Below are 24,556 nucleotides of genomic sequence, written 5' to 3'. Positions count from 1 at the left end.
GGTCTTTTTCTGCCGTCAGTCTTCTATGTTTCTATGTTTCTAAGATCAAGACTTTCACATGTCCACAGTTCACATCCCACATCGCCAACCACGCCCCGTGGCAACTTTGCCAACAAACAAATCCTCCACTTGTTAGATGTCTGACCTGGATGCTGGTGACGCAGAGCTGGCTGAAGAGTCATCACTCCTTGAGCTCAGGTCTTCTAAGAAAGCGTGCGGCTCCTGGGAGAACAAACAAAACCAGTTAAGGAGAGTCTCTGTCTCAGGTGAGAAGCAACACTTCCTGTTGCCAATTGAACTCCACTTTTCAGCTTCCCATTGAGTCACAAACGAAACTCCTGGGAAATCCTAAAAAGTGGGAGATGAATCACTGGCATATTTGGAGAGAGAGGACAATGGAATTTCCCAAGGTGCCTGCCCTGCCTTTTTAAATGTAGAATCAAGTGGCTGTTGTCTATTATTGTTATTATTATTGGGGTGGCCTAAGGCCCAAGATCTTGGAAAGATAGACCAGAGAGATTTTCAGGGATGGGCAAATGGTAAGAAGGCATCTAAGCAACAAGGATGAAGTAGGACAGTGATGGCAAACCTAGTCTGGAGGACAGAAGGGAAAGGGGGGACATGATCGAAACATTTAAATATGTTAAAGGGTTAATTAAGGTCCAGGAGGGAAGTGTTTTTAATAGGAAAGTGAACACAAGAACAAGGGGACACAATCTGAAGTTAGTTGGGGGAAAGATCAAAAGCAACGTGAGAAAATATTATTTTACTGAAAGAGTAGTAAATGCTTGGAACAAACTCCCAGCAGACGTGGTTGGTAAATCCACAGGAACTGAATTTAAACATGCCTGGGATAAACATTTATGCAATGTTTCGGTGAAATCACATTCACCATCATCAAGTTGAAGTTGTAAGCTCGTGCTGCTGTAAATATAACAACTAACAACTTCAGCCTGATGATGGTGCATGTGATTTCACCGAAACGTCGCATAGACACTCAAAATATTACATGGGGCAAAACCCAAACTCAGAACAATCTTCATACATATACCCGTGAAAATCTATGAAAACAAATATATGTACAGTAATACCTCATGATACGAACTTAATTGGTGCAAGGAGGAGGTTCGTAAGACGAAAGGTTCGTAAGACGAAACATTGTTTCCCATAGGAAACAATGTAAAGTCAATTAATCCGTGCAACCAAAAAAAACCCCGCAAAAAAACGGCTTTCGGCGACTGCTGGGAAGCCGCGCGGCTGTTTTAAAATGTGACAGCCGGCCTGGGGGGCTTCCCAGCACCCCCCCCGAACCCCAAACCCGGGTTCGGGGGGGTGCTGGCAAGCCCCCCAGGCCGGCTGCGACCTTTTAAAACACCCGCGCCGCTTCGCAGCTGTCTCCTGAAGCCGAACGCTAAAGCCGAACTTCCCGCGTTCGGCTTCGGGAGACAGCTGCGAAGCGGTGCGGGTGTTTTAAAAGGTCACAGCCGGCCTGGGGGGCTTGCCAGCAACCTCCCGAACCGAACCCGGGGTTCAGCAAAATTTTGCCTCTTCTTACGAACTTTGTTCGAGTTACGAACCGGCGTTCGGGAGGCTTCTGGGAAGCCCTGCCACCCGGCTGTCACCTTTTAAAACAGCCGCGCGGCTTCCCAGCAGTCTCCGAACGCCGGTTCGTAACTCGAAAAAAGTTCGTAAGAAGAGGCAAAAATTTTCTGAACCCCGGGTTCGTATCACGAGTTGTTCGTAAGACGAGGGGTTCGTATCTTACCCACTGGGACTTGAACAAATATATATTTATTTGTTTGTTTTCGTAGATTTTCACAGGTACAGGTATGACGGTCTTGGCATATTCGGGTTTCTTCCCGTGTAGGATTTTTATATAAATAAATAAATAAATATTTTATATAAATAAATAAATAATAAATAAATAGATAAACAAACAAAGAAACAAATAAATAAATGCCTTGGAGAGGGGCGGCATACAAATCTAATAAATAAATAAATAAATAAAAAATAAAACCAATAAAACCAATAAATAAACAAATAGCAACAACTAGAACTCTCAAGAATACCATAGGAAGAAAATCTCCTCAGCCACGCTCTAAAAGCTCTTTTATAGCGAGCTGTCAGGCGCGGCAGCCAATCAGCAACTCTAAGAGTTCCCGCTCTTGGAACCAACCAATGACAGGCCTCCCGGCTGTTACTAGGGTCACAGGGATGCAACACCACCAATTTTATACATGAAGGACCATTTCGGGGCAAGAGATGTGCAGAATTCTGCCCCCATCAGGTTCTGGGTGGACACTGCAGGGATTGGTGTGCCGATTGCCTGGACGTTGCAAAATAAGGTTCAAAGGTTTGGGGGGGCTGAGAATTGAAACTTTTTTCAAGTGTGAAGTGCGCCTGACAGCTTACTTACTTGCTGGGGAAGTGGAGATTCCGGGGAACGGGAAGACTCTGAAGAAACCAGCGGTATTTTCTTCAGCACCAGCGTCACTCGACTCGATTCCAGAAGCTTCTTCACGAGATTCATCCGGGTCCACCCCACCTGCACAATCAACCATTTGCCTTACTTTTAATGATAAGAACAGTGCAGTCAGGCGGTAGGGAAAGCAAGTAGGATGCTTGGCTGCATAGCTAGAGGTATCACAAGCAGGAAGAGGGAGATTGTGATCCCCTTATATAGAATGCTGGTGAGACCACATTTGGAATACTGTGTTCAGTTCTGGAGACCTCACCTACAAAAAGATATGGACAAAATTGAACGGGTCCAAAGACGGGCTACAAGAATGGTGGAAGGTCTTAAGCATAAAACGTATCAGGAAAGACTTAATCTGTATAGTCTGGAGGACAGAAAGAAAAGGGGGGGACATGATCGAAACATTTAAATATATTAAAGAGTTAAATAAGGTCCAGGAGGGAAATGTTTTTAATAGGAAAGTGAACCCAAGAACAAGGGGACACAATCTGAAGTTAGTTGGGGGAAAGATCAAAAGCAACATGAGAAAATATTATTTTACTGAAAGAGTAGTAGATCCCTGGAACAAACTTCCAGCAGACGTGGTTGGTAAATCCACAGTCACTGAATTTAAACATGCCTGGAATAAACATATATCCATCCTAGGATAAAATACAGGAAATAGTATAGGGGCAGACTAGATGGACCATGAGGTCTTTTTCTGCCGTCAGTCTTCTATGTTACTATGTTTAATGGTTTTTATTGGTGCTCTCTTTTGATGCGAGCAACACTGGTGAGGTTGTAAGTCGAGGACCTAACAGTTCGCTTGAACGATAATGATGGTTCAAGCCACTCCCACCAGCAAGTCACTCCTACCCAATCACATGACAATCAAGCCACACCAAAAAATAAAAGGTTTTGCCATCGCTGTTCTAGTCCAACCCCCTGCCCCAAGAAGAAAACCCCACATCTGCCTTTATCTAGGACTGAACTCACAACCTCATGATTTGTGAGGCAAGAGCTCCCCCTCTAAACCATAGATGATTTTTAAAAAGAGAGTAGTAAAGGACCTCCCCAACTTCCAGCAAAGCAACCTTGCGCAACAGAAGAGCTTATTTAATTTGACTTTTATGCCTCCCAATCCCGAAGGAATCAGGGAGGCTCACAACAATATAAAATTACAAAAACAATGACAATAATAAAAAGAAGTCAAGAAACGAGCAATTGCTAAAATCTTTATTATTATTATTATTATTATTATTATTATTATTATTATTATCATCAATAATAATAATAATAATAATAATAATAATTTATTGGATTTGTATGCCGCCCCTCTCCGTAGACTCAGGGCGGCTAACAACAATGAGAAAAACAGCATGTGACAATCCAATAATAAAACAACTAAAAACCCTTATTATAAAACCAAACATACCGTACACACAAACATACCATGCATAACTTGTAATGGCCTAGGTGGAAGGAATATCTCAACTTCCCCATGCCTGGTGCTATAAATGAGTCTTGAGTAGTTTACGAAAGACAGGGAGGGTGGGGGCAATTCTAATCTCCGGGGGGAGTTGGTTCCAGAGGGCCGGGGCCGCCACAGAGAAGGCTCTTCCTCTGGGGCCCGCCAAATGACATTGTTTAGTCGATGGGACCCGGAGAAGGCCAACTCTGTGGGACCTTATTGGTTGCTGGGATTCGTGCGGTAGCAGGCGGTTACGGAGGTAGTCAATATTATTATTGTTGTTGTTATTGTTACTATTATTATTTATTAGATTTGTATGCTGCCCCTCTCAGCAGACCTGGGGCGGCTCACAGCAGTAATAAAACAATATGCAGTAACAAATCTAATATTAAAAGTCTAAAAACCCCATTATTTAAAAAGCATACACACAAACATACCATGCATAAAACTACACAGGCAAGGGGAGATATCTTAGTTCCCCCATGCCTGACAGCAGAGGTGGGTTTTAAGGAGTTTACGAAAGGCAAGGAGGGTGGGGGCAATCCTAATCTCCGGGGGGGAGCTGGTTCCAGAGGGTCGGGGCCGCCACAGAGAAGGCTCTTCCCCTGGGTCCCGCAGCCGACACTGTTTAGTCGACAGGACCAGGAGAAGGCCAACTCTGTGGGACCTCACCATCCGCTGGGATTCGTGGGGCTTTCTTAAAATTTAAGAAACAATTCAACAACATGTACTGGTCATTCAAGTGATAATTAAAGTCTGCCCCATTCTCCCTTATAAAGCAGCTCAGCACCACAACTGCATAGAAACATAGAAACATAGAAGACTGAGGGTAGAAAAAGACATCATGGTCCATCTAGTCTGCCCTTATACTATTTCCTTTACTTTATCTTAGGATGGATATATGTTTATCCCAGGCATGTTTAAATTCAGTTACTGTGGATTCACCAACCACGTCTGCTGGAAGTTTGTTCCAAGGATCTACTACTCTTTCAGTGAAATAATATTTACTCACGTTGCTTTTGATCTTTCCCCCAACTAACTTCAGATTGTGTCCCCTTGTTCTTGTGTTCACTTTCCTATTAAAAACACTTCCCTCCTGAACCTTATTTAACCCTTTAACATATTTAAATGTTTCGATCATGTCCCCCCCCCCTTTTCCTTCTGTCCTCCAGACTATACAGATTGAGTTCATGAAGTCTTTCCTGATACGTTTTATGCTTCAGACCTTCCACCATTCTTGTAGCCCGTCTTTGGACCCGTTCAATTTTGTCAGTATCTTTTTGTAGGTGAGGTCTCCAGAACTGAACACAGTATTCCAAATGTGGTCCCACAAGCGCTCTATATAAGGGGATCACAATCTCCCTCTTCCTGCTTGTTATACCTCTAGCTATGCAGCCAAGCATTCTACTAGCTTTTCCTACTGCCCGACCACACTGCTCACCCATTTTGAGACTGTCAGAAATCACGACCCCTAAATCCTTCTCTTCTGAGGTTTTTGCTAACACAGAACTGCCAATGCAATACTCAGATTGAGGATTCCTTTTCCCCAAGTGCATTATTTTACATTTGGAAACATTAAACTGCAGTTTCCATTGCTTTGACCATTTATCTAGTAAAGCTAAATCATTTACCATATTACAGACCCCTCCAGGAATATCAACCCTATTGCACACTTTAGAGTCATCGGCAAATAGGCAAACCTTCCCTACCAGACCTTCCCCTATGTCACTCACAAACATCCCTCTCCAGGGACCAAACAAAGAAACCTAGACTTACCACCACCTGGTCATTGACTTGGACTATTTCATCGCCTGGGAAGACCTTGCTGCACTGGTCAATAGGAATCTGGAAGGGGGGGGAAAACCGAAACAAAACACCAGGAGATCCTCAAGGACAAGCCCACCTTTGGACAGAAAGGGCCGAAAAGGGAGTACGGACAGTCTCGTGGTTTGTAAAAATGTAAGAAACTTTTTGGAGAGAAAAAGCCAAGCTCTTGGGGGTGGAGGAGGAAAGATTCCTGCCCGGGGGATTAAGTATTAACTTCGAGCTTGACCTTTTGGTTAATTCTAGCTGGAGAAAAGAATGCACGGAGCATAGCAGCTGTGCCAAAGAGAGGAGGGAAAGCCAAGGGATGAGTGGTAATTAGCCGAGAATGATGTAGAATCCCCTTTGGGAGGAGAGAAGCAGTAATGACAACTGGGCTGAGCCATGTTTTTTTCACAAGGCAACAGTTCGAAAAAGGGAGAGGAGCTGGCCTGTTGAAGAGGAGGGTCTATTTTATTTTTATTTATTTTTTTTAAATTATTTTTCAAAAGACAAAGATTACAAACACAACACACAACATAAAACGGAGCTACATTCGCTCCGCTCAGAATAGTACAAAAAGGAAAAACTTCTTATTGTTTAGATCAATTCAGAGAATTATTTAAAAAAAACCATTTCTCTATTTGTAAACAAATCTAATAATAAATTGAAATATGTATCTTTTCTAAAACCATTAAACAATTTTTTTTATTCAGCTAGATATAAACTCTCTCCCAGGTTTTATAAAATTCTGATTCTTCTTGATTGTTAAACAAAAAAGGAGGGTCTATTTTATTTTTTAAAAAATTTTAAAAATTATTTTTCAAAAGACAAACATTACAAACACAACACACAACATAAAATGGAGCTACATTCGCTCTGCTCAGAATAGTACAAAAAGGAAAAACTTATTATTGTTTAGATCAATTCAGAGAATTATAAAAAAACCACATTTCTCTATTTGTAAACAAATCTAATAATAAATTGAAATGTGTATCTTTTCTAAACACCATTAAACATTTTTTTTTAATTCAACCAGATATAAACCCTGTTCCAGGTTTTATAAAATTCTGATTCTTCTTGATTGCTAAACGAAAAAGGAGGGTCTATTTTAAAAGACTGGAGTTACTACAGGGATCCTACTCATCTTTGGAATGTGCCTGGGAGGAGGGAGAGTGGCAGAGCTATGAACTGAGCCCGCTCCCTCGTACACTCACCTCTCGGTCAGTCCCAGATATCAAATGGAGACAGGAGGGCAAGGACTTAATCTCTAGGCCCTGCAAGAAAGGAGATTGAAGAGACACGCTTATCAGCTCAACTCGGGCTCTGCAAGAGACAGCTGCCTCGCTTGTACGTTCAGTTCCCAGCACCTCCCTCGAGTCACCGGATAGCCATTCATTCATTCGTTTGTTTGTCCAATGCAGAATACATATTGAAGAGAATAGACATGTAGCAACATATATAAATTCGACTACTCTAACGCTCTCTACATGGGGCTACCTTTGAAGAGTGTTCGGAAACTTCAGATCGTGCAGAATGCAGCTGCGAGAACAATCATGGGCTTTCCCAAATATGCCCATATTACTCCAACACTCCGCAGTCTGCATTGGTTGCCGATCAGTTTCCGGTCACAATTCAAAGTGTTGGTTATGACCTATAAAGCCCTTCATGGCATCGGGCCAGAATATCTCAGAGACCGCCTTCTGCCGCACGAATCCCAGCGGCCGGTTAGGTCCCACCGAGTTGGCCTTCTCCGGGTCCCGTCGACTAAACAATGTCGGCTGGCGGGACCCAGGGGAAGAGCCTTCTCTGTGGCGGCCCCGACCCTCTGGAACCAGCTCCCCCCAGAGATTAGGATTGCCCCCACCCTCCTTGCCTTTCGTAAACTTCTTAAAACCCATCTCTGCTGTCAGGCATGGGGGAACTGAGACATCTCCCCTTGCCTATGTAGTTTTATGTATGATATGTTTGTGTGTATGCTTTTTAAATACAGTAATGGGGTTTTTTAGGCTTTTAATGTTAAATTGTTATTTAGACTTTTAATATTAGATTTGTTATTGTATATTGTTTTATCACTGTTGTGAGCCGCCCCGAGTCTTCGGAGAGGGGCGGCATACAAATCTAATAAATAATAATAATAATAATAATAATAATAATAATAATAATAATAATGAAAAGGATAGAAGAAAAGATATAAAAATAGAGAAGATATATGAAAGGAAGAAAAGATAAGTGAGATAAAGGAGAGACAATTGGACAGGGGACGGAAGGCACACTAGTGCACTTATGCACGCCCCTTACTGACCTCTTAGGAATCTGGAGAGGTCAATCGTGGATAGTCTAAGGGAAAAATGTTGGGAGTTAGGGGCTGACACTACTGAGTCCGGTAATGAGTTCCACGCTTCGACAACTCGATTGCTAAAGTCATATTTTTTACAGTCAAGATTTTACTGTCAAGTTTTGACCGGTTAATATTAATATTAACCTCGGGACCCGGGGAACAGCCTTCTCTGTGGTGGCCTCGACTCTCTGGAACCAACTCCCCCCAGATATCAGAGTTGCCCCCACCCTCCTCGCCTTTCGCAAGCTCCTTAAAACCCACCTCTGTTGTCAGGCATGGGGGAATTGAAATTTCCCTTCCCCCTAGGCTTATAGAATTTATACATGGTATGCTTGTTTGTTGGATTGGTTTCTTAAATTGGGGTTTTTAAGATTATTTTTAATATTAGATTTGTTTACATTGTCTGTTTATATTGTTGTTAACCGCCCCGAGTCTTCGGAGAGGGGCGGCATACAAATCTAATAAATAGATAGATAGATAGATAGATAGATAGATAGATAGATAGATAGATAGATAAATAAATAAATACCATAAATAAGATTTGTGTGAAACTGATTAAATTACCACAGAGAGGAAAACATGTGTGGGAAAAATAAGGTCTCTCTGTTCACAGTTTTGATCATGCCCCAAAAACTTGCTAGGACCCGTAATGAGTACCCACAAAAGACAGGAAAAGGATAGTTGTGACCAAGCTGGTGGATCTTGACTTCAGTTCTTTTTGTCCAGAAGAAATGCAGTGCCAGACTCACCAAATTATCTTCTGGACCTGCAGGTTCAAGTTCCACCGTTTCCAAGACGGCTGTTTGTTCCAGGAGGTTCGCTGGGCTGCAGCGTAAGATATGGTCACAGATTCCAAAAATGTGTCTCCCCTGCAGAGTAAAAAAGGCAAAAGCAATAAATCAATATATATATATATATATATATATATATATATATATATATATATATATATATATATATATATATATATATTTTAAAAAAGGCAAAAGCTCTGGGGAAAGCATGGCTTGAACCGGTCCGTAGAGTGGTGTCCTCAAGAATGACCACTCAAAGAACAAGGGAGGTCTGAGGAGCCTCAACATATCAACCATGGAGCTGCGAAATGAGGTCAACTACCACTGGGGAAGTGCCTTCCATCCCCTGTCCTATTGCTCTCCTATATCTCCTCTACCTTTCTTCTATTCCTATATCTGTTCTTCTATTCTTTCATTGATATGTTCTATTACTATATCTTCTTTTCTATTATTTCTTAGATATATTTTACTATGAGTATCTCCTCTATAACCTTCATCATGTATTTTACTATGTGTATATAGATATATATCCACTAAAACCCTCATTGTGTATTGGACTAAATAAATAAAAATAAGTAAATTTATATAGACCTTCTGCAGATCTTTTCGGATCGCTTGGGAAACAGTCCAAAGGGAAATCTCCCTTATGTAGAAATAAACAATGCCTCCCCGCTAAAGATATGGTAATGGACACCTGCTAGAAGGCTTTGGTTACACCATGTGTATCTCACAGCAATCTAGTACTGTGTGTAGTTTAAAACTGGCCCCAAATTAAAACCCATTCTACAACCCCTTAGGACAACTTCTTATGACGCCCCAACCCATCAGATCTTTCAAAATTTCCCCATGCCTGCCTGTGGATGGATGTACAGAAACAAAGGTATTTCCAATTGACATCTAGCTGCAAGACAGTCTAGCCTAGGGGCCTAGATTATCCTTATCTAATCCCCAAAATTTCTTCTTTTCTGTGCTAATTGGAGAAGAGGAGGAGTTAGGAAGATACCTTCATCTCCATTATTGACTTTTCCGCCTTCTGCCGCACGAATCCCAGCGACGGGTTAGGTCCCACAGAGTTGGTCTTCTTCGGGTCCCGTCAACTAAACAATGTCGCTTGGCGGGACCCAGGGGAAGAGCCTTGTCTGTGGCGGCCCCGACCCTCTGGAACCAGCTCCCCCCGGAGATCAGAATTGCCCCCATCCTCCTTGCCTTTCGTAAGCTCCTTAAAACCCACCTCTGTCGTCAGGTTTGGGGGAACTGAACTACTCTTTTCCCCTTAGGCCTATACAATTTATGCATGGTATCCTTCCCCTGGAGTGGGGAGGGAATGGAGATTTTGCAGTGTCGTTCCCTTGCCACGCCCACCAAACCATGCCCACAGAACCAGTAGGGGGGGGGGGGAAATTGAATTTCATCCCTGACCCAGAACTTTTCACTACTTACGATCAGCAAAATTCGCTCCTCTCTTTCAGATACAGTGCACTCCTATAAGAACAAATGCAAAGAAAGGTACATTAATAGAAAATAGGGTTGTTGATTCAAACTAGGCACCTTTTCTAGTTGAAGCAGACAACTTTCCACCAAGACCAAAGGTATACTGCTCAAAAAACATAAAGGGAACACTCAAACAACACATCCTAGATCTGAATGAATGAAATGTTCTCATTGAATACTTTGTTCTGTACAAAGTTGAATTTTGTTTGTTTGTTTATTTGTCTGTCTATCTATCTATCTATCTATCTATCTATCTATCTATCTATCTATCTATCTATCTATCTACAATATCTATCTATGTATCTATGTATGTATGTATGTATGTATGTATGTATGTATGTATGTATGTATCTATCTATCTATCTATCTATCTATCTATCTATCTATCTATCTATCTACAATATCTATGTATGTATGTATGTATGTATGTATGTATGTATGTATGTATGTATCTATCTATCTATCTATCTATCTATCTATCTATCTATCTATCTATCTATCTATCTATCTATCTACAATATCTATCTATGTATCTATGTATCTATGTATCTATGTATCTATGTATCTATGTATCTATGTATCTATGTATCTATCTATCTATCTATCTATCTATCTATCTATCTATCTATCTATCTATCTATCTATCTAGTTAGTCCAATACACAATGAGGGGTTTAGTGGACAACAATGTGCACAACAGCATGTGAAATTGACGGTCAATCAGTGTTGCTTCCTAAGTGGACAGTTTGATTTCCCAGAAGTTTGATTTACTTGGAGTTATATTGTGTTGTTTAAGTGTTCCCTTTATTTTTTTTAAAATTTTTTTAGCAGTGTATGTTGAATTCACAGAAATTCAGATAGCATTCCAATCCTCCTCTTAATTGGATTCACGGAGATTCCAGTTCAGTGTGGCATATGGAATCTGGAGAGCCATACATTGCCCAAAGCTTTAAACCAGGAATGGAGTTTCATCTTAAAACGGTCCCTTTATCGGCTTAAGAACAGGAGAATGCATCTTATAACTGTGGGAAATATGTATATGAAGTTTTACACAACTGTTTTAAATAAAGGATGACCATAATTCATCATGACCATCCATGCATAATCTATGTCTGCAAGCAATTTACTAATATATATATACAGTATATGTATGAGCAAGCTCTTAATCTTGTTGTTATTGCTCTCTTTTCTACTTAATGCCTTTATTTAAATAAAAGCAAATTGCTCTCAACAACAATCCCACTACTACCCAAAGCTGTAATAAATTTTATTTCTGGTTAGAAAGTCAGGAAAAACAAATAAAATAAAGACAGCCAATTAAATAGAAACATAGAAGACTGACGGCAGAAAAAGACCTCATGGTCCATCTAGTCTGCCCTTATACTATTTCCTGTATTTTACCTTACAATGGATATATGTTTATCCCAGGCATGTTTAAATTCAGTGACTGTGGATTTACCAACCACGTCTGCTGGAAGTTTGTTCCCAGGATCTACTACTCTTTCAATAGTCAACTAACTTAAATAACAGGGAAAGAAAGGAAAACAGGATCGGTTGTATATAGGAATAAGAGAGATACCGAAGTAGTAAGACCTATGTAAAATAAAAGGTATATAATATTAGAAATATGAAATGATGGTGATATATAAATATCACTATAGAAAACAGAAAGCGAACTTCCTGGAATCTTCTCGGCTGTCCTTACCACTCTCTGTGTGGGCTCTCTACCTGTGGTAGCACTGCTGCCACCAAACCAAACAGGGATGGAGTTTGTTAAAACACCCTCAGTTGTGCCTCTTTAAAAAGTGGCCAGGACAGAAAATGCAAACACTGGTTTGGACGTTTCACTATACTCCGTGAGCTGCACTGGCTACTGATTGGTCTCCGGTCACAATTCAAGATGTTGGTTGGTTGGTTGGTTGGTTGGTTGGTTGGTTGGTTATTTATTTGTTCGTTCGTTCGTTCGTTCGTTCGTTCGTTCGTTCGTTCGTTCGTTCGTTCATTCATTCATTCATTCATTCATTTAATTTGTATGCCGCCCCTCTCCGCAGACTCGGGGCGGGTCACAACAGCAACAGAAAAACAGTGTAAAATACAATTTCAATAATTAGAAAGCTAAAAACCCATAATTTAAAAAAAACATTCACACAACATACCATACATAAAGAGTATAGGCCTGGGGAAGATATTTCAGTTCCCCCATGCCTGACAGCAGAGGTGGGTCTTAAGGAGTTTGCGAAAGGCAAGGAGGGTGGGGGCTGTTCTAATCTCAGGGGGGAGCTGGTTCCAGAGGGTCAGGGCAGCCACAGAGAAGGCTCTTTCCCTGGGACCGGCCAAACGACATTGTTTGGTCGACGGGACCCGGAGAAGGCCAACTCTGTGGGACCTAATCGGTCGCTGGGATTATTATTATTATTATCTATAAAGCCCTACAGGGCTTAGAGCCAGACTATTTACGGAACCGTCTCCTGCCGTATACCTCCCAGAGACCAATAAGATCTCACAGGGTGGGACTTCTCTGGGTCCCGTCTACTATGCAATGCAGGTTGGCGGGGCGGCGGGGCAGGGCCTTCTCTGTGGCTGCCCTGGCTCTGTGGAAGCAACTCCCCCCCAATGTCTATATATTGTATATTGTATATTGTTTTTATCATTGCTGTGAGCCGCCCCGAGTCTGCGGAGAGGGGCGGCATACAAATCTAAATAATAATAATAATAATAATAATAATAATAATAATAATAATAATAATAATAATAATAATAATGTCCATACTGCTCCCCCCCAGGGCCTTCCGAAATGCTACAAAGACCTGGCTTTGCTTGCAGGACTGAGGGCCATGAATTGTGCATCTTTCGTGGCCAAATTGTATTGAATGATACGTATGTTTTGATTGGATTGCTGAGTTGTGGGTTTTAAAGGTACTTTTTTATATTGCTGTGAGCATAGAAGTCGAATGAATGAAATAAATAAATAATAAATAAATAAAATCTGAGGACACCAAGTTATGTAGATATCAACTCTAGAAAACTCATTAATCTAGAAATTGCCAAGGTGACTAAACACACCAAACCAACACACCAAAATAGTTTCCTCCCTAAAGCCAGGGAGATACAGAAACTGAGCTTAAGATTCGTATACAATTACCTCAGGTTTTGGTATGAATGACTAATACGTGTGTTATTGAATTGTTTTTTACATTTTTAATTAGGATTTTAGATTTTGCTCGTTTTTCCCCTTGACTTCTTTTTATTACTATTGCTATTGTAAATTTATACTGTTGTGAGTCTTTTGGGATTGGGCGGCATAGAAGTCAAATAATAAATTAAATAAATAAATAAATAAACAAACAAACAAACAAACAAATAAATAAAATAAATAAAAATACATAATAAATAAATAAATAAATAAATAAAATAATAAATAAAATAAAATAAATAAAATAATAAAATAATAAAAAATAAAATAAAATAAAATAATAAATAAAATAAAATAAAATAAATAAAATAATAAAATAAAATAATACAATTATAAAATAAAATAATAAAATAAAATAAAATAAAACAAATAAAACAAATAAAACAAATAAAACAAATAAAACAAATAAAACAAATAAAATAAATAAAATAAAATAAAATAAAAATATTTAATCTATGCATCTTCAGGTGAAACTGGGCAAGCTTTCTGTTTTCCCCCTCCCCTCGCTTGCCACCCATTTAAAGCGACACATACAGGGTGTGTTCCAAAAGTAATGCAATTTTTTAAAAGTAATTTATTGAACAGATTTGTATAAACACTTAAAATTCTTCAAAGTACTGTCCTTGGGCCTCTACACATTTTTTCCAGCAACTCTGCCATGACTGGTACGCACCCTGGAAGGCGTCTTTAGGGACCTCTCACAAGGTCTTCGTCACGGCTGATTAGATTTCTTATATGGATGAAAAACGCGCCTTGCCACAACGCGCTACGAGTCCGCGACTTCCTGGCCAAACATCAGGTGCCAACGCTGCCTCACCCCCCCCCCCCCCCCTATAGTCCTGACGTCGCCACAGCAGACTTCTTTTGGTTCCCTTGGATTAAAGCAGAAAGGAACCCATTTTTCATCCATAGAAGAGATCCAATCAGCCGTGACGAAGACCTTGCGAGAGCTCCCTGAATACGCCTTCCAGGGCGCGTACCGGTCATGGCAGAGTCGCTGGAAAAAATGTGTAGAGGCCCAAGGACAGTTCTTTGAAGAATTTTAAATGTTTGTGCAAATCTGTTCAATAAATTACTTAAAAAAAAAAAAATTGCATTACTTTTGCAAGGTACCCTGTATTCTAGGAGCATTACTTTTGGAACGCACCCTCTATGTCCTGCATTGGGGCAATTCTTCTATGCACCCTTCTATCCTTTCCCGCACTTTCTTCCTTTGGTTGAATGTCATTTCCAGCACAGCTATCTATTGCGAAATCTCCCCAGCAATTCCCAGCAATCCCATGCATGAACATTACAAAACAAACCACACAGATTCATTCATAAGGAAAGCGAGGTGGTAGGAACACCCTTAGAATGACTCCTGAAGAACCTACCTGAATTTGTAGTTCTCTCTCCCCTAAACAGGTTGTAACTTCCAGCCCAGTCTGTTCCCTTTTAAGCAGGAACATCCGAGAACTCCAGCACTCAGCCCTGCCTCCGATCCCAAAGTGTGAGTCACAGGATGCCTTCTATAAAAGACAACTGCCTTTCCGACTCTGTTTACTCCTTCCCCCGTTCTTGTTCCTCCCACCCATTCCTGGTCAGCTGCCATTTCTCTCAGTTCACTCAAGTTCAGCTTCCGTGCTCTCGTTTTTTTCAGTTAACCAACATTGGTTATGACCTATAAAGCCCTTCATGGCACCGGACCAGACTATCTCAGGGACCGCCTTCTGCTGCACGAATCCCAGTGACCAGTTAGGTCCCACAGAGTGGGTCTTCTCCGGGTCCCGTCAACTAAACAATGTCGCGTGGCGGGACCCAGGGGAAGAGCCTTCTCTGTGGCGGCCCCGGCACTCTGGAACCAACTCCCCCCAGAGATTAGAATTGCCCCCGCCCTCCTTGCCTTTCGTAAGCTACTTAAAACCCACCTCTGCCGTCAGGCATGGAGGAACTGAGATACTCTTTCCCCCTAGGCCTTTACAATTTTATGCATGGTATGTCTGTATGTATGGTTGGTTTTTATTTTAATGGGTTTTTAATTGTTTTTACTATTGGATTATTGTGTATACTGTTCTATTATTGTTGTTAGCCGCCCCGAGTCTCCGGAGAGGGGCGGCATACAAATCCAATAAATCAAATCAAATGAAACCTTAGCCATGGATCGTTTTTCATCCACCTCCCAGAATAAATGCCTTGGCCATCTTCTCTAGCTTTCCTATGAGACGGTGGTCGTCATAGAAGGGGAACTGACACCAAACTGGCAGGGGTTGCCAACACCCTAGAGCAGTGTTTCCCAACCTTGGCAACTTGAAGATATTTGGACTTCAACTCCCAGAATTCCCCAGCCAGCGAATGCTGGCTGGGGAATTCTGGGACTTGAAGTCCAGATATCTTCAAGTTGCCATGGTTGAGAAACACTGCCCTAGAGGACAGGCTCAAAATACAGAAAGATCTAGACAGATTAACACTATTTATTTTATGTATTTATTGATTGGATTTGTATGCCGCCCCTCTCCGGAGACTCAGGGCGGCTAACAGCAATAATAAGACAGCGTATAATAATAATCCAATACTAAAAACGATTAAAAACCCATTAATATAAAAAACCAAACATACATACAGACATACCATGCATAAAATTGTAAAGGCCTAGGGGGAAAGAGTATCTCAGTTCCCCCATGCCTGACGGCAGAGGTGGGTTTTAAGGAGCTTACGAAAGGCGAGGCGGGTGGGGGCAATTCTAATCTCCGGGGGGAGTTGATTCCATAGGGCCGGGGCCGCCACAGAGAAGGCTCTTCCCCTGGGCCCCGCCAAACGACATTGTTTAGTTGCCGGGACCCGGAGAAGGCCCACTCTATGGGACCTAACTGGTCGCTGGGATTCGTGCAGCAGAAGGCGGTCCCTGAGATAATCTGGTCCGGTGCCATGGAGGGCTTTAGAGGTCATAACCAACACTTTGAATTGTGACCGGAAACTGATCGGCAACCAATGCAGACTGCGGAGTCTGGCTGGATGGGGAATTCTGGGAGTTGAAGTCCAGATATCTTCAAGTTGCCAAGGTTGGGAAACAGTGCCTTAGAGGACAGGCTCAAAATACAGAAAGATCTAGACAGATTAACACTATGGGCCCACACTAACAACATGATGTTCAACGTCGACAAGAGCAAAGTCCTTCACCTTGGTAAAAAAAAAACTAGACACACATACAGCCTGGGAGAAACCCCACTCAGCAGTAGTGACTGCGAATGAGATCTTGGAGTCTTGGTGGATAATCAACTAAACATGAGCCAGCAATGTGCAGCAGCGGCCAAAAAAGCCAACACCATCCTAAGCTGCATCAACAGGGGGATATACTCCAAGACCAGGGAAGTATTAACACCACTCTACTACGCTCTGGTCAGACCACATCTGGAGTATTGCATCCAGTTCTGGTCACCACACTTCAAAAGAGACATTGAAACTCTGGAGAAGGTGCAGAAAAGAGCAACCAAAATGATCAGGGGACTCGAAGCCAAGACTTACGAAGAGAGATTGCGGGAACTGGGCATGGATAGCCTAGAGAAAAGGAGGGGCAGAGGGGACATGATAGCTGTATACGGGTATATGAGGGGTTGCCACCGAGAGGAGGGGGCCACTCTATTCTCCAGAGCACCAGAGGGCCGGACGAAGAACAACGGCTGGAAGCTGACCAAGGAGAGATTCAACCTAGAAGTAAGGAAGAACTTCCTGATGGTCAGAGCGATCAACCAGTGGAACAACCTGCCTGCGGAGGTTGTGAGTTCCCCAACTCTGGACACTTTCAAGAGGAGATTGGACTGCCACTTGGCTGGGGTTTATTACTTAGATTTGTATGCCGCCCCTCTCCGAAGACTGGGGTGCTTTAGGATTCCTGCTCAGGCAGGGGGGTGGACTTAGAAACATAGAAGTCTGACGGCAGAAAAAGACCTCATGGTCCATCTAGTCTGCCCTTATACTATTTTCTGTATTTTATCTTAGGATGGATATATGTTTATCCCAGGCATGTTTAAATTCAGTTACTGTGGATTTATCTACCACGTCTGCTGGAAGTTTGTTCCAAGGATCTACTACTCTTTCAGTAAAATAATATTTTCTCATGTTGCTTTTGATCTTTCCCCCAACTAACTTCAGATTGTGTCCCCTTGTTCTTGTGTTCACTTTCCTATTAAAAACACTTCCCTCCTGGACCTTATTTAACCCTTTAATATATTTAAATGTTTCGATCATGTCCCCCCTTTTCCTTCTGTCCTCCAGACTATACAGATTGAGCATTAAGTCTTTCCTGATACGTTTTACGCTTAAGACCTTCCACCATTCTTGTAGCCCGTCTTTGGACCCGTTCAATTTTGTCAATATCTTTTTGTAGGTGAGGTCTCCAGAACTGAACACAGTATTCCAAATGTGGTCTCACCAGCATTCTATATAGCGGTATCATAATCTCCCGCTTCCTGCTTGTTATACCTCTAGCTATGCAGCCAAGCATCCTACTTGCTTTTCCTACCGCCTGACTGCACTGTTCACCCATTTTGAGACTGTCAGAAATCACTACCCCTAAATCCTTTTCCATTGAAGTATTTGCTAACACGGAACTGCCAATACAATACTCAGATTGAGGATTCCTTTTCCCCAAGTGCATTATTTTACATTTGGAAACATTAAACTGCAGTTTCCATTGCTTTGACCATTTATCTAGTAAAGCTAAATCATTTACCATATTACAGACGCCTCCAGGAATATCAACCCTATTGCACACTTTAGAGTCATCGGCAAATAGGCAAACCTTCCCTACCAAACCTTCCCCTATGTCACTCACAAACATATTAAAAAGAATAGGACCCAGAACAGACCCTTGTGGCACACCGCTTGTAACCTGACTATGCTCAGAATACTCGCCATTAACAATAACTCTCTGATGTCTACGCTTCAGCCAGCTGCAAATCCATTGAACTATCCAGGGATTAAGTCCAATCTTCACTAATTTATCTATCAGCTCTTTATGTGGAACAGTATCAAAGGCTTTGCTGAAGTCCAGGTAGGCAATATCCACGGCACCACCTTGATCCAACACCTTTGTGACATAGTCAAAGAAATCAATGAGATTAGTCTGACATGATTTGCCTTCAGTAAAGCCATGCTGATTTGGGTCCAATAAGTTATTGTTTTTTAGGTGCTGATTTATCCTCTTTTTGAGTAGAGTCTCCATCATTTTAACTACAACTGATGTCAAGCTAACTGGCCTGTAGTTACCAGCTTCTTCTCTACTGCCCTTCTTGTGAATAGGCACAACACTGGCCATTCTCCAATCCTCAGGAACTTCTCCTGTTAACAAGGATTGGTTAAACAAATCAGTCAGGCGGGTAGTAATGACAGATCTGAGTTCTTTAAGAACTCTGGGGTTGATGCCATCTGGACTTGATGACCTGCATGGTCCCTTTCAACTCTAACAATAAATAAAAATAAATAAGCCAATCACATTTTGCTCAACTACATACGAGGAAGGTTTGCAGGGTCAGGGCATGTATAGTCTCGTGCAGTGTTTCCCAACCTTGGCACCTTGAAGATATTTGGACTTCAACTCCCAGAATTCCCCAGCCAGCATCCAATACACATATACCATTTGTGGCCAGCTTTTAAGTGACTAATACACCTTAGCTAATTCAGACATCCAAAAGTGGTAACCTTGTTTATTCCTTTCCTTAATAGTATCAAACTGAATATAGACCTCACAGCTTATGGATTGCCGATCAGTTTCCGGTCACAATTCAAAGTGTTGGTCATGACCTTTAAAGCCCTGCATGGCATTGGACCAGAGTACCTCCGGAACCGCCTGCTACCGCACGAATCCCAGCGGCCAATAAGGTCCAACAGAGTTGGCCTTCTCCAGGTCCCGTCGACTAAACAATGTCATCTGGCGGGCCCCAGGGGAAGAGCCTTCTCTGTGGCGGCCCCGGCCCTCTGGAATCAACTCCCCCCGGAGATTAGAACTGCAAATCAAATCAAATCAAATCATAAATATGTCACTTAAAAACGAACAATCACCTCGATACTGTCAGATCCAATACATTTAGTGGGCAGAGGCTGGGCTCTAGTGACCCCAAGCCTGCCGACATAGGTGCGTTTTCAAGTTCTTACGAAAGGCAAGGAGGGTGGGGGCAGTGCGAATCTCTGGGGGGAGTTGATTCCAGAGGGCCGGGGCCCTCACAGAGAAGGCTCTTCCCCTAGGACCCTCCAAACAACATTGTTTGATTGGGGGGACCTGGAGAAGGCCAACTCTGTGGGACCTGACCAGGCGCTGGGATTTGTGCAGCAATGGGGTGTCGGAGTGGCGCAGCAGGTAGAGTGCTGTACTGCAGGCTACTGAAGCTGACTGTAGATCAGTGGTTCAAATCTCATCACCGGCTCAAGGTTGACTCAGCCTTCCATCCTTCCGAGGTGGGTCAAACGAGGACCCGGATTGTGGGGGCCATATGCCGGCTCTGTTTTTAAAAAGTGATATTGCTAACATGTTGTAAGCCACCCTGAGTCTAACGAAAAGGGTGGCATAAAAATTGAATAAATAAAATTGAATTGAATAAGTAAATGGGGATTTGCAGTATCATTCATTCATTCATTCATTCATTCATTCATTCATTCATTCATTCATTCATTCATATGCCGCCCCTCTCCGCAGACTCGGGGCGGCTAACAACAGTAATAAAACAGCATATAACAATAATCCAATACTAAAAACAGTTAAAAACCCATTATATAAAAACTAATCATACATACAGACATACCATGCATAAAATTTTAAAGGCCTAAGGCGAAAGGGTATCTTAGTTCCCCCATGCCTGGCGGCAAAGGTGGGTTTTAAGCAGCTTACGAAAGGCAAGGAGGGTGGGGGCAATTCTAATCTCTGGGGGGGAGTTGGTTCCAGAGGGCTGGGGCCACCACAGAGAAGGCTCTTCCCCTGGGTCCCGCCAAGCGACATTGCTTGGTTGACGGGACTCGGAGAAGACCCACTCTATGGGACCTAACTGGTTGCTGGGATTCGTGCAGCAGAAGGCGGTCCCTGAGATAATCTGGTCCGGTGCCATGAAGGGCTTTATAGGTCATAACCAACACTTTGAATTGTGACCGGAAACTGATCGGCAACCAATGCAGACTGCGGAGTGTTGGAGAAACATGGGCATATTTGGGAAAGCCCATGACTGCTCTCGCAGCTGCATTCTGCACGATCTGAAGTTTCCGATCACTCTTCAAAGGTAGCCCCATGTAGAGAGCGTTACAGTAGTTGAACCTCGAGGTGATGAGGGCATGAGTGACTGTGAGCAGTGACTCCTGGTCCAAATAGGGTCGCAACTGGTGCACCAGGCAAATCTGGGCGAACGCCCCCCTCGCCACAGCTGAAAGATGTTTCTCTAATGTGAGCTGTGGATCGAGGAGGACGCCCAAGTTGATCCTTCCCCTGGAGTGGGGAGAGAATGGAGAGTCCACAGAGAGGGGCGGCATAAAAGTCCAATTAATAAAATTAAAATAAATTTTGCAGTATCCTTCCCCTGCCAAGCCCACAAAGCCACGACCACAGAACTGGCATTTAAAGAAGAACTGAATCCCACCACTGCTACCTACCTTCTGCACAATCTCTGCCAGATCGCCACAAAGCCAGATGATGTCTCGGCTGGCTGAATAATCATGCAGGTGGGAGAAGAGATACCTGCAAGAGTAGAGGTGTAAGCTCCTGTTGTACAGCAGGCAGACTGCTAGGGGCCAGGTGGAGGAAGCGGGCACGGCTAAAACGTTTTTTCTGTTTGCATGTGTTTTAAGCAGGAAGATTCCTGTTCACACGCACCGATTCACTTCATAGGTCAGCCTAGAACAACTCTATTTCTAGGGCACTCAAATTCAAAGTAAGCCTCCTCATACAGTAGGAGCAGTAACCAGCCTTCTTGACTTCAATTGAACTAAACTATGTAAAGTGTACTGAAGGCCAAATGCTAACTTCAGTATACAGTATTTTGACAATTTTTCAGTGTTTTTCTGCCAGTGCCAGACAGCTGTTGATTAGAAGGAAGGAACGAGAGAGAGAGAGAGAGAGAGAAAGAGAGAAAGAAAGAAAGAAAGAAAGAAAGAAAGAAAGAAAGAAAGAAAGAAGAAGAAAAAAAAGGATCTGTCCTAAGTTCCTTCTTGTGCAGGGAGGGGGAAGGAAGGAAGGGAGGGAAGGAGATAGAAAAAGAAATGAATAAAGAAAGAGGGAGGGAGGGAGAGAGAGAAAGAAGAGAGGAAAGAAAGAAAGAAAGAAAGAAAGAAAGAAAAGAAGGATCTGTCCTAAGTTCCTTCTTGTGGAGGGAGGGGGGAGGAAGGAAGGAAGGAAGGAAGAGGGAGGGAGGGAGATAGAGAAAGAAATTAATAAAGAAAGAGGGAGGGAGGGAGAGAGAAAGAAAGAAGAAAGAGAGTACAGAAAGAAAGAAAGAAAGAAAGAAAAGAAAGAAAGAAAGAAAAGAAAGAAAGAGGGATCTGTCCTAAGTTCCTTCTTGTGGAGGGAGGGGGGAGGGAGGAAGGAAGGAAGGGGGAGGGAGATAGAGAAAGAAATGAATAAAGAAAGAGGGAGGGAGAGAGAAAGAAAGAAAGAAAGAAAGAAAGAAGAAAGAGAGTAAAGAAAGAAAGAAAGAAAGAAAGAAAGAAAGGGGCGGCATACAAATCTAATTAATAATAATAATAATAGTAATAGTAATAATAATAATAGTAATAGTAATAATAAATAAATAAAGGAGAGAGAAAGAAAGAAAGAAAGAAAGAAAGAAAAGGGAAGGAGGGAGGAAGAGGGGAAGGAAGGAAAGAAAGAAGGAAGGCTTGAACCTGATTGGGATGGGGTTCACATGAAACCACTTTTAATCCAATTCCCTTCGCATGTTTTGAAAGATGATTGGACATTTGCAATCCAACCCATCCAATAAATCTCAGGCCGGGGAAGGTTTTCCTAATCTGTAATTTATCTCAGGAAGGGACAACTGCCTTTCTTTTCCTTGAAGAGGACTTACATGTCACTAACGGTTGGGGTTTACAAAAACAAAGGTCAGGGCCATAGCTAAAAATTGACAGAGCCACCTGACCCCTCTTTCTCTGACTTCCCACCTTGGGCTTTCGGCTGCATACCTCTTCCCACCCACTGGGCACGAGACTAAACTCAAACTAAACTTTCAAGAAGTGGGACTGCAGTTGTTTGTTGAGGGCAGCCGGAAACTGAGCAACCACACACTGCCCTCTGGTGTTTTATCAATGTAGCAGCAGCCTGGAATACGCACGCCCTTCCCGACATCTAAGCAAATAGGTGATTACCTGTTCAACCATAAAAAGAGGCCTTTGGCAGCGCTGATCAGCTCCACCACCGATGCCAGGAGGTCCAAACCGGACTTTTCGGTAGCCGCTCCGTGATAAGGGCTCACTTTCCTGCGACTCAGAATGCAGACCTCGGTCGTCTGAACGATCCCTTGCAGCTTCTCCGTGAGCGTCCGCAGGTTGGAGGTGGTCAGCTCATAGTTCTAAAAGGAGGAGCAAGCACGGGCCCAAATATATCTCCTCCCCTATTTGGGAATACCAGGGTGATTTCGCCAGAAAATCGACCATATGACTCTTCCCTGGTAAAAGCTGATTGGGAGGCGAGCCTGTAGCTCAGAGGTTAATATCCCTTGCGTGCAGAATGCTACAGGTTCAAATCCAGGTAAGGCTATGTCTAGCTGACAAGAGCATAACAAGCACAAAATAGACCTATGGTAGTCTCCCTTCCTTTTCACTTATCAGCAAAAATATGTAACATACATACCGTATGTTTCGGAATATAAGTAAGGGTGTGGCTAGCTGAGGAGGCCAGAACAAGGCCGAAATGGTGCCATCCTAGTCTCCCTTAATTTTAAAAAAACATGTGATACATACAGAATATAGTTGTCGGCTATGAATAAATTAACTGCCTTGTAATGGCCCTGGGTTGGGCCTAGAGGCAAAAAGGAGCTGTGACGTTCCTTCAATATACCAGGGTGATCCGACATAAAAAACATATAGCCCCTCCCTGGTACAGAGCTGAAGGGATCAGGTCTGGTGGCTCAGCTGTTAATTCTCTGCCTTACAAGGCAGAAGCTGCCGGACCAAATCCCAGTAAGGGTGTGGCTAGCTGATGAGGCCAGAACAAGGCCGAAATGGTGCCATCCTAGTCTCCCTTAATTTTAAAATTTCATCAAAAAACATGTGATACATACAAACGTTCCTTCAATATACCAGGGTGATCCGACGTAAAAAACATATACAGTATATATTTATTGATTGAGTGAATGTTAACTAAATCTTTTAATTTTTAGGATGTTTTTTAAGTTTTTAAATTATTATTAATTGGATCAAATTGTTTTATTATGTATTCCTTGTTTGTTGTGAGCCACCCCGAGTCCACGGGGACGGGTGGCATGCAAATCCAATTAATAAAAATATGTATGTATGTATGTATATACAGTGATCCCTCTATTATCGCGAGGGTTCCGTTCCAAGACTCCTCGCGATAATCGATTTTTCGCGATGTAGGGTTGCGGAAGTAAAAACACCATCTGCGCATGCGCGCCCTGTTTTTCTATGGCCGCGCATGCGTAGATGGTGGAGTTTGCGTTCCCCGCCGCCCACGCAAAGGGGAAACCCCATTCGGCTCCTCGCTGCTGCTGCGCTACTGAGCAGATCAGCTGCTGGGCTGCCGAAGGAACCTTCCCTGGGTCTTCCCCCTCTTGCTGGCGGGCGGGCGAGCGGCGGGCATCAGCGAGGAGCCGGGGTTTCCCCTTTGCGTGGGCGGCCGGGAAGACCCAGGTTGGGGGTTCGGGGGGGGTGCTGGGAAGCCCCCCAGGCCGGCTGCGACCTTTTAAAACAGCCGCGCCGCTTCCCAGCTGAGTCCTGAAGCCAAACGCGGAAGTGGTTTTTAAAAAAATTAATATTTTTTTAAAAATCGCGATATAGCGTTTCGCAAAGATCGAGATCGCGAAACTCGAGGGATCACTGTA

At 42.7% G+C, this 24,556-nt stretch overlaps 1 protein-coding gene across 2 annotated transcripts in view; it reads right to left on the bottom strand.

Moving 5' to 3' along the window:
• The window catches only part of CNKSR1 (connector enhancer of kinase suppressor of Ras 1), a 48,248-nt gene that overhangs the window by 19,454 nt on the left and 4,238 nt on the right, over positions 1-24,556 (bottom strand). The window contains exons 3-11 of one of the 2 annotated variants that reach the window (XM_070764166.1): positions 22,863-23,065; positions 21,156-21,240; positions 14,921-15,055; positions 10,305-10,346; positions 8,820-8,939; positions 6,947-7,006; positions 5,703-5,771; positions 2,417-2,545; positions 146-222 (exon numbers count right to left, since the gene is read on the bottom strand). In XM_070764166.1, coding sequence (XP_070620267.1) covers positions 146-222; positions 2,417-2,545; positions 5,703-5,771; positions 6,947-7,006; positions 8,820-8,939; positions 10,305-10,346; positions 14,921-15,055; positions 21,156-21,240; positions 22,863-23,065 — 920 coding nt within the window. The remainder of the gene's footprint in view (positions 1-145; positions 223-2,416; positions 2,546-5,702; positions 5,772-6,946; positions 7,007-8,819; positions 8,940-10,304; positions 10,347-14,920; positions 15,056-21,155; positions 21,241-22,862; positions 23,066-24,556) is intronic. The other variant, XM_070764167.1, reaches the window with a different exon arrangement.

Source organism: Erythrolamprus reginae, chromosome 11 (genome assembly GCF_031021105.1).
Source record: "Erythrolamprus reginae isolate rEryReg1 chromosome 11, rEryReg1.hap1, whole genome shotgun sequence".
NCBI classification, from domain to species: Eukaryota; Metazoa; Chordata; class Lepidosauria; order Squamata; family Dipsadidae; genus Erythrolamprus; species Erythrolamprus reginae.
Note: the sequence above shows the minus strand (reverse complement) of the source record. Positions and strands in the feature narration are given on the sequence as shown.